The sequence below is a fragment of the Pseudophryne corroboree genome, chromosome 8, assembly GCF_028390025.1.
Source record: "Pseudophryne corroboree isolate aPseCor3 chromosome 8, aPseCor3.hap2, whole genome shotgun sequence".
Taxonomy (NCBI): Eukaryota; Metazoa; Chordata; class Amphibia; order Anura; family Myobatrachidae; genus Pseudophryne; species Pseudophryne corroboree.
The window spans coordinates 339,929,965-339,944,864 of NC_086451.1; the positions used below are offsets into that span (position 1 = coordinate 339,929,965).

General features: G+C 40.6%; 1 protein-coding gene across 3 annotated transcripts in view; it reads left to right on the forward strand.

Annotated features, from left to right (window-relative positions):
• ARHGEF6 (Rac/Cdc42 guanine nucleotide exchange factor 6) overlaps positions 1-14,900 on the forward strand; it is a 258,983-nt gene that overhangs the window by 196,586 nt on the left and 47,497 nt on the right. For 2 of the 3 annotated variants that reach the window (XM_063937432.1, XM_063937434.1), the window contains exons 15-19: positions 1,109-1,248; positions 3,398-3,553; positions 5,707-5,727; positions 12,773-12,866; positions 14,744-14,833. In XM_063937432.1, coding sequence (XP_063793502.1) covers positions 1,109-1,248; positions 3,398-3,553; positions 5,707-5,727; positions 12,773-12,866; positions 14,744-14,833 — 501 coding nt within the window. The remainder of the gene's footprint in view (positions 1-1,108; positions 1,249-3,397; positions 3,554-5,706; positions 5,728-12,772; positions 12,867-14,743; positions 14,834-14,900) is intronic. The other variant, XM_063937433.1, reaches the window with a different exon arrangement.

A 14,900-nucleotide genomic window follows, 5' to 3' on the forward strand; every position in this document is an offset into this window, starting at 1 on the left:
CGTAGTGTGATTGACAGGAAGTGGGTGTTTCTGGGCGGAAACTGGCCGTTTTATGGGAGTGTGTGAAAAAACGCTGCCGTTTCTGGGAAAAACGCGGGAGTGGCTGGAGAAACGGGGGAGTGTCTGGGCGAACGCTGGGTGTGTTTGTGATGTCAAACCAGGAACGAAACTGACTGAACTGATCGCAGTGGCAGAGTAAGTCTCGAGCTACTCAGAAACTGCTAAGAAATTTCTATTCGCAATTTTGCGAATCTTTCGTTTGCAATTCTGCTAAGCTAAGATTCACTCCCAGAGGGCGGCGGCTTAGCGTGTGCACTGCTGCGAAAAGCGGCTAGCGAGCGAACAACTCGGAATGAGGGCCCTAGCGAGCACATCTGCATATGATCTGTGTTTTTACTCACATTTTAAAAAATGCATCGCGAACAGCAGAAACTTTGATTGCAGTGGTCCACACAGAGGGCCTAATTCAGATCTGATCGATGGGCTGCGTTTTTTGCTGTCCTGCGATCAGATAGTCGCCACCTACAGGGAGAGTGTATTTTCGCTGTGCAAGTGTGCGATCGTATTTGTAGCTGAGCTGCAAAAATCCACTTTGTGCAATCTGTGCACAACCCACAACTTACTCCTTCAGTGCGATGAGAACAGGCCGATTGGGGCCAAAGCTGACGTAAGACACCCTCCCTGAAAATGCTTGTGACCGCCTGCGTTTTTCTGGACACTCCCTGTAAACGCTCAGTTGTCACTCACAAACTGCCTCTCCCTGTCAATCACCTTGCGAACGCCCGTGTGATCGGATTTTTCGCACCATCCCATCACTGACCGGTGATGCCAGTTGTTGTTGTCCGAAGCGCGCGCGCATTGCGGTGGATACGCTGTTATAACCTGATCACCCACTGTGCGAAAATGCACATCAGCGATCAGATCTGAATTACCCCCAGAGTGGTAGATAGACCTCAAAGTTAAATCATTCCTCTGTGGCTTTCTCATTATTAATCACATTCCAGGAACTACTTATGTTTATGGACAGTCCAAAAGAAAGTTATAGTGTAATAACTAACTTAATTTGACCTATTACTCCTTGGGTTGTAATGTAATGTGTTGTTTTCAGGGCCTATGATTGAACGCATTGTAGTCCACTGTACTAATAGTCAGGACTGTCAAGAGTGGATTGATCATCTGTACCGCCTAACCAAGGCTCCCGGGTCACACACCTCTTTGTGTAAGACAACGTCTTGGACAAGCCACTCAGTAAGTTATATATAATTGTTATGTATATTTGTAAACAATGTTTATGTAATGAAGTGTTAATGAAAATCGGATGCAAAAACGCCAGAGCTGTATAAAACTGTCTGGCAAATACTGTGTACGTGTGCTTGCCAATCGTCAGTAAATTTGCTAACAGTACGTTTTAAAAGAATAAAGAGGTTATTAAAAATATGATATATTAAGGGAATTAATTTATTGCATACACATGTATAATATAAGTGATTTCTTGACTTCCCAGTGTTAGCGCCGGGAGGCGCATGTCCCGGCCGTTGCCATGGAGCCGGGACGCTGCACTTACAGCTGACCCCCGCCCGGCGCCTAGCAACAGGCGGACGCTAGGAGCAAGGTTTTCTGGTCCCCGCCCGGCGCCTAGCAACAGGCAGACGCCGGGCGCAAAGTCTCCTAGTCCCCGCCCGGCGCCTAGCAACAGTCAGACAGACGGGGCACTGTGAGCCGCCGGATCCCTAGCAACGGGGACGCCGGAGGCAGACGGCGTTCCCCGTTGCTGGGTAAATAAGTACCCAGCTGTGTACAAGGACGTGCAGCAGGACAGCTGCACGATATTTGCAATTAACGAGTTTCTTCTGTGATTGGTGCAGCACCATTTATATTCTCTTGCTGGTCACTCCAAAGACGCTGGTGATAGTTCTTACTTCTGTGTGAACCTGTCAGCTCGTTGGAGATCCTGCCTGTGTTGTGCTGTGACCTGGAGACTTTGACTGATCGATTCTTGACCAGATCATGCCAGCCGGTGTTCAGGTTTTCGTGGAGTATCCACGCTAACAGTTCTTTGTTTATATTTATATCTTTAACATCCCTGAGCATTGCTACTCTCACTGTTTATTTGCTTATAACATCTAAGACCATTGTTGTTCTCATTATTACTCGTGCATTGGTGTTGCAGGGTTAGTTAGGTTCCCCCTTACTCGCAGTCTCGGATGGTGCCTTGTCACTTAAGACCGGGGGGCATCGGAGATTGGGCGGACCTAATTTGCCCATTCAAACGAGGCTGCCGTGGGCAGAAGAACACTAGCACTGCAGGCACCATCCGACCACTAAGAGGGGTAACGGAGTCAGGGGTAGAGCACGAGTTGCTGCAGACATCAATTCTCGCTGCAGCTTTACCTGTGAGTACTGGAATTTCCCAGTTGTCGCATACTTCCCTGAGTTCCAGGTACTCATCCATAACACCCAGACATCTTTCTACTTCAGTTTTTTTTCTTTCACTGTGTAGAATGTTTGGTAAAATTAAAAAATGTTTTAGTTAAATAAGTTTGTTGTAAGTTTTTCAATTGTAAGTAAAAATGTGTAAGTAAATATGTGATGGGAAAGTGCTTAAATACTCTGTGAATATAAAAAAAGTGAATACATGAATGTCGTGTCAAAACATTATGGCAAGTGTTAACACATACACACAAAATGCAACATGGTAGCTATATAAGACGTCTAAAGTATACTTCTTTGTAATATGAGGTTACAGCAGTCTTTAGAGTAGGGGTAAGCAATAAACAGCCCTACAGCTGCTGTAGCAAAACTGTTGCAGGGAATGCTGGGATGTGTAGTCCCACAGCAGCTGGAGGGTCACATATTGCCCACCCCGACTGAAGAGGATCTGATTGGCGATCAGATGAAGAAATTCTGTAGGGGTGATATAATAAAAAAAAAACATACACCTGATGGTGTACTGTAGTAGATACTGGTGGCAATGGCTTTAAATAGTGGGTGATATAATTTTATATACGTACCAAATTAAAAAATCTAACAAGCGTATCTGTCATCCAATTATTGATGAAGGTTTCCAGGAAATGGATCAGAATTAGATTGTGTTGTTTCCGGGAACCTTATTTGTACTTGTATGAGCAAAGGTGATGAGGCTTTATAGTGTAGTACTGCAGATTATGTGGAAATTATTAGTGGGCAATCATGTACTACTTACCAGATAATAAATAAAAATCACGTTTCAATGTAATATTCCTGGTGTTCCCTCTAGTGTTCAGCAATTGAAGTCTATTTGGTCATGTAATAACTTCGTTCACCATCCAAATTGTAAAATTGTGGCGTAATACATAGCACCAAAATGAAAACAAATTGGCTGTAATTACTATTGATTTTAGAAACCTTCATATGTCAGTTCACAGACAGAAAAAATCCTGTTCCATCTCATCACTCCTATTCAGCAGTTCCTCATGGACCCCTGGAACCTGCCAAAATCTACAAAACCTGGACTCTGAGCTGTCTGCGACCAGCTCCTCCACTGAGGCCCTCAGCTGCACTTGGCTATAAAGAGGTGAGCAGGAGTACAGCTTCTGACATTACTGTATATCTTAGGCACATTAAACTTGTATGTTGTTATAGTGGTGCACCCTCATATAACTTTATCTAGCAAATCTTATACTTGGTGAACAGCATAATTATGACCAGACTTCATTTTTACAATTGAAATAAGGATTTTAATTAAGGTTTCCATCTTGATACTGTATACTTATTACATAATTTTTCACATCTTGCATACTTTATTCCATACTGTGACTTTCAGGACAGTGGGACATTAGGATTACAGCACTGCCAGTTTTTAGTATATTACTGTCACAGTGTTAATGCGCTTCACAACTTGAACAAAATAACAGAGTACATTTATGACTGACATACAAGCTCTTTTATGTCATATCGGCCATATTAACTACATGTTTCGTTTTTATCATCTGCTTTAGTCCCATTCAGAAAACTAGATGTAAAAGTCAGTGGTTTATATATAAACATTCAATAAAGTTATGACTGGCCAATAAGAAATGGCCTTTGAGTATGTGCAATGTTTACTGGCTGCTTCCACTTTCACTGGTGGTTCTTATTGGATGATACAGTGCACGTCACATGGACAAGACTCTTCCTGTGACACAGTGCACATATATTACCATAAAATGTAGATAATTGGGTATCTCTCTAATCCAAATAGATGTGTAATATCAAAGAATATCATCAATAAGCCATGTTAGTGTGTACATCAGAAAACATATTTATACTTGTCATTATTTCTAAATTATATTTATTGCTGCATACTGTATGTTGCTGGCAGTGTGTGACTAGAAAATGTTTCAAGGTCAACAGAGATGTGCATTTACGTTTGCTTAATGTGCCTTCTTGTATAATAGCTGACAACATCACACATTTCAATTTATGAATAGTGGCATTCTAACTACAGTATGCAGACCTGAAGTGCGAGTATGTGCTCGACTTATATAATTACAGCTCACCTCGTAAGGCAAGCCATGCATTCTCAAACTCTGTTGTTACGGTGTTATCTGCAGTGACAATGACTAACCTGCTATGTCTCATTGTGTAAAGTGTCACTCCAGCGCTCTATTCAAGCTCATGTAGCCACAAATAAATACACTTATATTGAAACAAGCTTTGTGCCATGTTTCGGTCAGCACTACAGGGAAATTATCTGCTTTTACTGCTAGTTTCAGTTTCCTGAAATATTTAGCATTAATTTTTTATTGCTGGTCTTCGCAACTAAGCTGCAAGGTGTGAGGTTTATTTTCTTAAATGCCCCACTTGCTACATTTTCTGAATTGCTCGTACTACAGTGTCTGCATCACTGTAATTTTCCATCCTGGATCGGATCCTTGCAAGCGTACTTGAAAGATAAGTTTGGTAGCCCAATTTTAAAATTGGCTACCAATTTTACTCATTCCAGTGACACATCCATTTATGTACTGTCCCCACCAATGGTAGAAAAAAGGATTGTTAGCTTCAGACAAGATTTTATTCTGTAATATTGAATAGGAGTGGACAGATGGGAGCCACTGTGTTCTGCGGTGACTACCTTTACTTATACATTATGGCTCTGCCAATACCAGTGGGTGGTCATGGCAGACTCTACATGACGGAACCATAGTGAAAGAAGCACATTTGTCCAGTGATGGCCAACCATTTTCAGGATTTTAACTCTTTGTACAATGATACGGTTAAAGTATTTGCGGTTGGATACTTTTGTAACTGAGCTTATAGAAGATCATTGCTTACACTTCAGTTGTTGCTAGTTTAAAGCTGGGTGACGCATTTTGCAACAACAGCATATATAAATACAGCTTGGCAATGCATCAATGCTAATAGCAGGTTCTGAAATATCTGTCTATATTATTCTTTTGATATTTAGTGATAAAACCATAAATGGCAACAAATATGTGAATTCATTTTCCATAGAGTTTAATGATTCAGAATTATACAGGCGATTTTGTATACTGGCAGCACAAAAAGGCAGTTAAACAGTGTATGTGTCATGTTTAATTTCATACACGGGACACACAGAAAAGCTGTTTCTTAATAATTCTGAATACTTTCTATAGAATGAGTGGTTAAGTAATACCTCTAAATAAACTCTCTTTCATCTACTTCCTCTTACATGTATTCTTTTCTTTTTCTACATATTTATTTTAGAGGATGTCTTATATCTTAAAGGTAAGGTTAGACCAATTGTTACGCTGCAATAAGAAAGCTTACTCCCCACGCCTACAATGTCTTGCTTGTGTCTGTCTAATATCTTCCAATCGCAGGGTGGTCCTAAAATTAGTATACAGGCTTGGGGGAGAATTTAGTTAGCCCCAATAATTTAACGGGCAGAAAACTGGGGAAGCCTCAAGCTTTTTTACACTTTTTAGTTTTGGGCTATTCAATTACAGCCCTTTTTGTTTGCACCCGTTAAATAATCTGTTTTCGAGTGTTAACACGTGACCTATGTGTTTAACACTTATGTGATCTATGTGTTAACACGGGATCCGGTCTGAAGATCGACACTGCCTAGGTCCACTTTTGGTCGACAATCACTAGGTCGACAGGGTTTCTAGGTCGACAGGTTAAAAGGTCGACATGACTTTTTTTTTTTTTTTTTAAATCTTTTTTGAACTTTTTCATACTTAACGATCCACGTGGACTACGATTGGAACGGTAATCTGTGCCGAGCGAAGCGAGGCACCTTGCCCTAAGCATGGCGAGCGAACACGGTGCACTAATTGGGCTTCCCAGTCACTGTATGGAGAAAACGACACCAAAAAAACATGAAAAACTCATGTCGTCCTTTTGAACTGTCGACCTACACCATGTCGACCTAGAACCCTTGTCGACTTTCCAACCCTGTCGACCTAGTGCCTGTCGACCTATAGTGGTCGAATCAAACATTGTCGACCTAGAAACTGTCAATACAATAATCCACACCTGTTAACACTGCCAGGTTTGCAAAAAACAGACTACTTAACAGGTTTTTTTTTTTGTTTCCTTTGGAGCCTACTGAGATCTCGAAAATCCCCAATAAGTGCTACCGGCGGGCATACTTTGGGGCTAATTGGATCACCCCGGGGAATTAATTAGCCTGCGGTAATTTACAGCTAATTGAATTCCCTTAGTAAAGGTAAAACAAACAAGAGTTCTAGCAAATGAAATATGTATTTCATAATATATCACTTGAACTTGATCAAATAAACATTTCTTACACAAAGCATATGATGTTCTAAAGTGCATTAGTACATATGTTTGGTGCAGAAGCTCTAAAAAAACTTACATCTGCCTTTCCTCTGTATAAAGATTTGACTGCTTTCTATTAGGGTAACATGCGTCATAGCACAGTGTATGTGAGCTTTGATACAAAGCCAATACAGCTGTGTCATTTATATCTCAAAAAGGCGGTTCCAATTTTTTCACAGGGTTTGCACATCTCTTGACTACAGATCTACATTCACATGCAAACCATTTTCCAAGAAGTGTTTTTTAGGACTCCTGCACCAGGGCTGTCTTTATTTATGAAGAGGAACTAATCACTTACCCGCTTTCAGTTAGGGCCCTTTCACACGTGCATTTTTAAAATATGCATATTAGTTATAATGGGTAACAATTCCCAATGTAATTTGCATCTAACAATCTAATGTAAAACATGGGTTTTTGAAGTTGTGTGCTGGTAAAAGTAGTATATAGGGACTTGCAGTGCCAGATTCAATAACTGTGCATATCTCTTTAAATATGACATAAACACATTCATCACACATTTAAAAACACTATTTGTGATTAAAATATTAAAGGTTTTTTTATAACTTAAATAGATATGGGCACTTCAGCATTGTTACTATCACCCGAACATTTTTCATAGAAAAGCATATGAATTTAACTGTGCTGTTTTCCATTTCTGCAGGCTTCTAAAAGAGAATTTTTTTATTTATTTTTTGGCTTTTTTGTGTGCATTATGCTGCATTAACAATGCTTTTTGCCACTTACAAGGCAGTGTTTGGAACTGTATTGCTTTATTAAAATGCTGTCAGTTCTTTGCATTTTTATTTTTTTATTGTATGAATGGGCACTTTATCTTTAAGCTTAAGTGCAAATGCAAATATATTCTGAATGTATTGTAATGTGAATACTGTCTGCATCTGTCATGTCCAAGTTATTGTAATCACATTGCTGAATAAAATGTTCCCTTATTTTGACGGAATTAAAATGTTTTGAGCCATGATGTCCTGCAGCAGTTGAATGTCCAATACTGCACCATTTATTTACAAAAAGTCTTCTTTACATGAAAGCACAGCAGCCAGTGTTATCTGAGGATACTGTGTGATTGATTGAGTAATTATACAGATGTGTCCTCTTACACCTAGGCTGAATTCGCCATGACAACTGTTGTGAGTAAGCGTGCAGAGCGATATAGTTAACGTCTTTTTCTTGAAATTTCTGGCTCATTCCTACCGCAGATACAGTGCAACACCACGCAATCTCTACCACAGACACTGGGCTGGTTGTAAATATGTCCCACTAGTGGGGGACTCACACGATGCTGCGTCCGTTTTCTGGATATGCACGCCAAAGGCATGCAAGAGGGTATTATTGGTGGCACCAACCTCTATGCCACAACTGAGTGTCACATATCAAATCAGCGCAGTCTAATGTAGCAGTTTTGTCTCATCACATTCGAAGAAGCACATTTGAGCAAAAAAGGCTCAGAAAAGAAGCTTGGCACCAGCCCAGTCGCAGGGGTGCTCTGAGAAGGGCTGTTTGTTATTACTCTTGAAGGCTATGTACATTGGGAATAGTCACATCCATAGAGAGGTTGAGTGTTGTATCCAAGGTCAATGCAAATGATAAACAACTCTGTCTAAATAAGAGTTGATGAAAAACACAGAAATAATCAACTGACTTAAAACAATGGGGGTTATTCAGCTGTGGTTGGAGTTGCTTTGTGTGTCACAAAGCACTGATTATCAGTACTTTGCGATGGCGCAGGACCGGTTATGCGCATGTGCAAACGGGTTCTGTGATACAGGAAACAGGACCGCAGCAGACTGTCAGCAATCAGCACTCCAATAACAAGGCACTGCCCTGCTTATGTGGATACATGCTACCACACTCCTACTCCACACTATAAACTTTGTAAATGCATTGCAGCACTAACTTATGGCTCACACATGCAATACACCAATACGTAAGCAATCATTCTTATAGCAACTGTCCTATAACACATTCTAGAAACCTTACAATGTGGTTTTCCGTTAAAGTTTAAATAGTTCAGTAGTGGAACTTCAACAAAACCCGTGTAAGGTCATTACCAGATGTGAAATCCTTATAGGAAATTGCATGCTGCATGTCCCCCCTTTTGTAGTGGCAATCATGTGAATAAAATGAATAAGCGCTTTCCGGTAACCTTTTCTTGCTGTGACCCCTCCAAAACTGGCAGCAGCTTTAGCCCACAAGTACATGTGCTGTGTCTGTCTAATCTATATCACCAAGAGAGGGTATTATATTAGACAAGATTAGATGAACCCTTACACCCTGACTGATCCATGCACTGTTACATTCTGTCATACTGAAATGTAATTATATCCAGTAACCTTCCCATGTTTGAGGAATATCATCTGCTTTTATACGTGAAGGTTTTACAAATGATACTCCCATGTGTTCTTCCCTTGCACCTGTACACAGTGGTGGCAGAGGTAAACATTTGGGGGCTAATTAATTCACTAGGAACGGCTTCATGCCTCAGTGATGTCACTAGTTGCAAGTGAATTGTTTTTTGTTCTTGTGATAACAGCCTACAAAATCACTTCCACCACTGTGTTTAGTCAGCAAGGAAGGGATTCATCCCTAACAAAACACAATTTGGTCACACCCTTGGAATACCTACAGTATTGGGTATATAAGGTGACCATGTGTTGGTCTCAACATTTGCAGAGTTTTGTGTAACTCATGTATGCAATACAGGCCTCACAAGTGTCAGATTAGAGGTGGCCTGGGCCAGATGTACAATAACTGCTATTCTGTCTATTGCCTCTAGCTAACATGTTCTATATTTCTCTCCTAACACTGCCATTACCGCCCATCTCCCAGTTTGCCACTTGCTACATACAGTAAGCATTAGCCCATGTTGTATTTTATGCTAATGATTACCCAAGTGTTATTTTGGTGTATTGTTGTACATCGGACAACTTGTCCTTATTTAGTCACTCTGGCAAGCTCAAAGATCTGCTTTCCACTTCTCAGACAAACCCTTGTGCCACTTAATCCGGGTGTAGTTTCTGTGAGTTCATGTGGAATCATGCAAATTAGAACCTCAGAAATGAAGCTGGCTGCTTAGAAATGTTCAACCTTCTTTATATGTAGCCTTATGGAATAAGAATCGCTTAGTCAGTGGCACAGACTAAGCCACAGAAACCCTTAGAAAGTCACAGTATGCGAAGCATCCAGCTTGTGATATCAACAACAAAGTGGTGCTGGTAGGAGTAGACAGGTGCTAATACCTATTTCCCAAACTAAGGGGTATATTTTCGTAGTTTCTGCTTCTATACCTCAAAATTTAAATTGGCACTAATATAACAACAGTGCAAAGACCAGTGCATTTTACACTTTGGTGTAAATTTGCCTAGCGCATTTATTTACCTATTACAGTAGGCAGATTCTGCTCGCAGGTCCATAGGCTGTAAGTAGAATCCACCTTTTATAGGTAACGTGGGTCTGGCTGCTTCCATGGCTAATCTGCCTCTTTATCAGGTCTATTCATGAAGCAGTGAAAAGAGTGGAGAAGGGAGCCAGTGGAGAAGTTGCCCATGGCAGCCAATCAGCTGCTCTGTATAATTTTATAGTATGCAAATTACAAATGTTACTTCAATGCTGATTGGTTGCTGTAACACCCACAAATCCGGTGCCAGAACTTAAACTGAGTGTGGGGTGTAAAATTAACCAGTTTCGGTTACGATCAGAGAGGCAGACCTGCTTTAATCCTCAGCGGCTGGGCAGCATAGTTCTCCAGCGGGGCGATACATGGCTGGAATCCCCAGGTAGGCTCACTCCCATTCCTCCGGGCTCTCCCTCGTCACACGCAGCGGTGCTCCTTAAATGGGTCCTGGTTCCTCTGGACCACCCCCGTCCCCAGTGGTCACTGGCTCCTTGGGCCCCAGCAACAGACTTCCCTCAGGCCACTCTGCCTTGCAACCTGGGGACCCCAGTCAATTAGGGCCAACTTTCCCGGGCTTCACTGTTGCTGTCCATGGGGAACATTCCTAAGAAAGTGGCGCCAAAAGATCTCTGTACAGGCTGACAGGGTCAATAAAAATTCAGTCCTTTGTACCTCTATGGGCTATTTGATTACTGCCTATGTGAGGGGACACTAACACGAAAAGGGACCCTTTAAAAAAAAAAAAATGTACGTACATGTTGGGGTATTACATTGCCATTGGCGACTTCTTCACTGGCTCACTTCTCCACACTTTTCACTGCTTCATGAATAGACCCCTATGTTTGTGAGCTTATAACTATGAGGTTAAACTACCACTGTATAAATACACCCCATTAAAGTCAGTACTTCCTCCAGCTGGGACAAGTTAGTGATTTTACAGTATTCCTATTTATGGACATCTGCCTAATTCCCATCCATAGAATACATGTAATAAATATCTTTAATGTTGACAGAAAAGAGCTTTATCACCTTAATGTTACAGAAAAACTTGGTTTGCTCATGTTTTCGTGCAGGGCTGGCCAAATCCCAGTAGCCAGGGCATGAAACATTACTCTGTAATGCATGGAAGGTTTTGATGTTAATGACATAAAAGTTACTGCTGGCTTCTAACTCTTGTGGCTGGCTTCTCTATTCTGTTTTGTTCACTCCTTTTATAGCGGTTACTAATTCCATTGTAGGTCCACTCTACTTCCTGCTGTGTTTTTCAGCCACATGTTTATATAATCAGACAGAGTTGTCCTGGCTGTTTCCCTAGAATACAGAAGCACTCTGTTCATTACATATAGTTGTATCCAGTCAGAAGGAAGACCCCAGGGCAGCACCTCAACCTGATAGTCTAAATACATGGCTCAAAGTCGCAAGCTAAAAAAGTGTATATTTTTGTAAAACTTACAAAAGGACATGTACCATCCAATACAAGTCCACCAAAGCAAATAGCCCTTTATGCTATTTTTATTCTCCAGGGGTGATAAGGGAGGGGAGAACAGGTACTAATTATTTGGGCTTCTCTGAGACACCCAGCAAGGCCCACATCAGCTGCTGAGGTGGCCACACCACACCTCCTAGATTTGACCAAACCTCCTTCAGTACTCTGGCTCTGCTGTATCCGTAGCCCTGCTTCTGCCACCTGAATAGTGTTGAATTCGGTCATGGCTTTCTTAAGGGGCTACACACTAGATGTAAGTGGATGATATGCACGATAAAGATATTATCGTGCATATCGTCAAGTGTGTATGCACAATAACAATGCGCACTCCCGTGGGTCGTTATCGTTTATCTTTATCAACTGAACATGCAGTCCAATTTAGGCTATATCTTTCATGACTGCATGTTCAGGTATGGGAGGGGTGACATCACTGAACGATATTGTTCACTATATCGTTCAGTGTGCAGCAGTACATTTGTTAGCTAATGGGCAAAACCATGTGCACTGCTGGGGGGCAGATATAACATGTGCAGAGAGAGTTAGATTTGGGTGGGGTGTGTTCAAACTGAAATCTAAATTGCAGTGTAAAAATAAAGCAGCCAGTATTTACCCTGCACAGAAACAAAACAAACTACCCAAATCTAACGCTCTCTGCAAATGTTATATCTGCCACACCTGCAGTACTCATGGTTTTGCCCAACTGCTAACAAATTTGCTGCTGCGATCAACTCTGAATTACCCCCTCTATCTTACATTCTGCACCAAGGGAAATCTTTATTGGTTCAAAATCATCTATTGTGTACGTGCCTTTAGGTCTATATCTAAATACAATCCTGGTCCCTACTTTTGATGTTTCTACTACCCTTGAAAGTGATTTTGTTGAAACTGATCCCTGGAAAATATAGACATAACTTCACCTGTATTGTCCAGGTTGGGATGTCTCAGGTTTTAGGAACAGATATCTGACCGGATGGCACTTTCTAGTGTTATTTTATACTGTGTATTACCACTTGGCCACATTACACTAATTGAATAACACTGTTAATGTAAACACATAATATATGTATGTAAACTCTCTACTTTGTCTGCAGGATTCTAGCAAGAGTCCAAAAAATCAAGTAAAGAAATTTCTTCCCAAGAGAAAGCCAGAGAGAAAACCGTCTGACGAAGACTCTTTCAGGAGAAGTATGTTGCTATTTTTATTATACAGTTTGAGTATCCCATATCCAAATATTCCGAAATACGGAATATTCCGAAATACAGACTTTTTTGAGTGAGATAGTGAAACCTTTGTTTTTTGATGGCTCAATGTACACAAACTTTGTTTAATACACAAAGTTATTAATAATATTGTATTAAATGACCTTCAGGCTGTGTATATAAGGTGTATATGAAACATAAATGAATTGTGTGTTTAATGCACAAAGTTATAAAAAATATTGGCTAAAATTACTTTAAAGCTGTGTGTATAAGGTGTATATGTAACATAAATGCATTCTGTGCTTAGACTTGGGTCCCATCACCATGATATCTCATTATGGTATCTAATTATTCCAAAATACGGAAAAATCCGATATCCAAAATACCTCTGGTCCCAAGCATTTTGGATAAGGGATACTCAACCTGTAATATGTTTTCTGTTTACAAGCTGGAAGATTGGGAATTGAAGGTACAGTATAGAATGAAAGTGCCTAATGCTATCAATGTGTGACCGAAGTACACAACGAGTCCAGCATTTGGGCCTACATGCTGACTGATTAGGTTGCTGCACCTCTAACTAAAGGCAAGAATCTACTATTGCGTGAGAATCATTTATTTCAATGATTCATATCCTATCGTCTTTTGATTGCAGTTTCCATTTATGAATCGTTTCTTGCTGCCTTTTTGTGGAATCAAAGAAATATTCTGAATTTTGTGTAGAATTAAGTTTATTCACATATTTAATTTTACGTGGCTTGGTATGCTATTTTATGTTGTGGTAAGTTAAAGTGTAATTTAAACGCAATGGGTCTATCTTGCAGAAAACTAGTGCCCAACTAGTATGTTACTGAGCAGTTGTGTCTTTGGTCGTGTCTTCTGGCAGCAGCAACATGAAAAGCTGTTTGTACCACCCCCATAAAAATCCTCTATACCAAACACCCCACCCAAAGTCTGTTCCCAAAAGACGACTTACCAGATGACTAGCAAATGGACAATCTGGTAGATCCCCTGACATCTTCCCTGCAAGCACCAGTGCTCGGCTCACTCCTGCACGCAACCACTAACAGTATAGTCGTGGACAGAATGCTGACTGACGAAAGATTTTATCAGCAGGAATATGAAGAGTGGTGCAGACGCTCCGGGAGCAGTATTTTATGTCAACAATATAGAATAGCTAAAACACACAATCCCAAAATGTTTCTTGCCAGGGTCCACTGTTTAGGCTCAGTTATGGTGTGTTCAATTCTATAATTGGACAAATTTCTGGACACATTACTGAAAAATGTCTCTAAGTAATTTATGACCACTGCCTTGCACCTTGTTTTTTGTTGGTATGTGCATTCAATTGTGACCTGCCCGTAAACTGCTTGGTGCAGGAAGAGCTTCTCTAGGATTCTCCACTGTCCATTCCCTTGTATTTTATTCCCTGTATAGTGTATAAAGAGCTGTTTAAAGGGTAATTCCCTAAACACACATTAGATTAAATATGCTTAGTAAACCTTTGTCCCAAAACATTACATACCAGTCTTCAGGCTTATCGGGCTTACTCCCAATACCTTTCTGACCCGCCACTGCTATACTTGTTCTAGCATGCCGATAGTGATATCTGCCACAATGTTTCCCTTACTGCTCCCTACCTTGTCATTTGATATCCATACTGCCTGGACAAAGTGCCAAAAATGAATGACCTTTTTAAATTGGGCTCTATTTAGGAAACTTCACGTAAAGCTGAAAGTTTTGGGTTGACCTTTTGATCTCAATTATATATAGCCTCATTGTGTTTCATGATTTTAATTCTGTTGTCACGTCATGTGGAAAGAGTGACACGAAACAAAGTTTTATTGATGTGCTTACACTTACAGGCACTGTAGCATTGGAAGAAGACGCACAAATTCTTAAAGTGATTGAGGCGTATTGCACAGGAGCCGGCTTCCAGCAAAACCTCAGTTCTGGTAAATGAAACCAAGATAGCATTTCATTAAGAGAGGGAATTATGTAACAGAAATCTGAGATTATGAC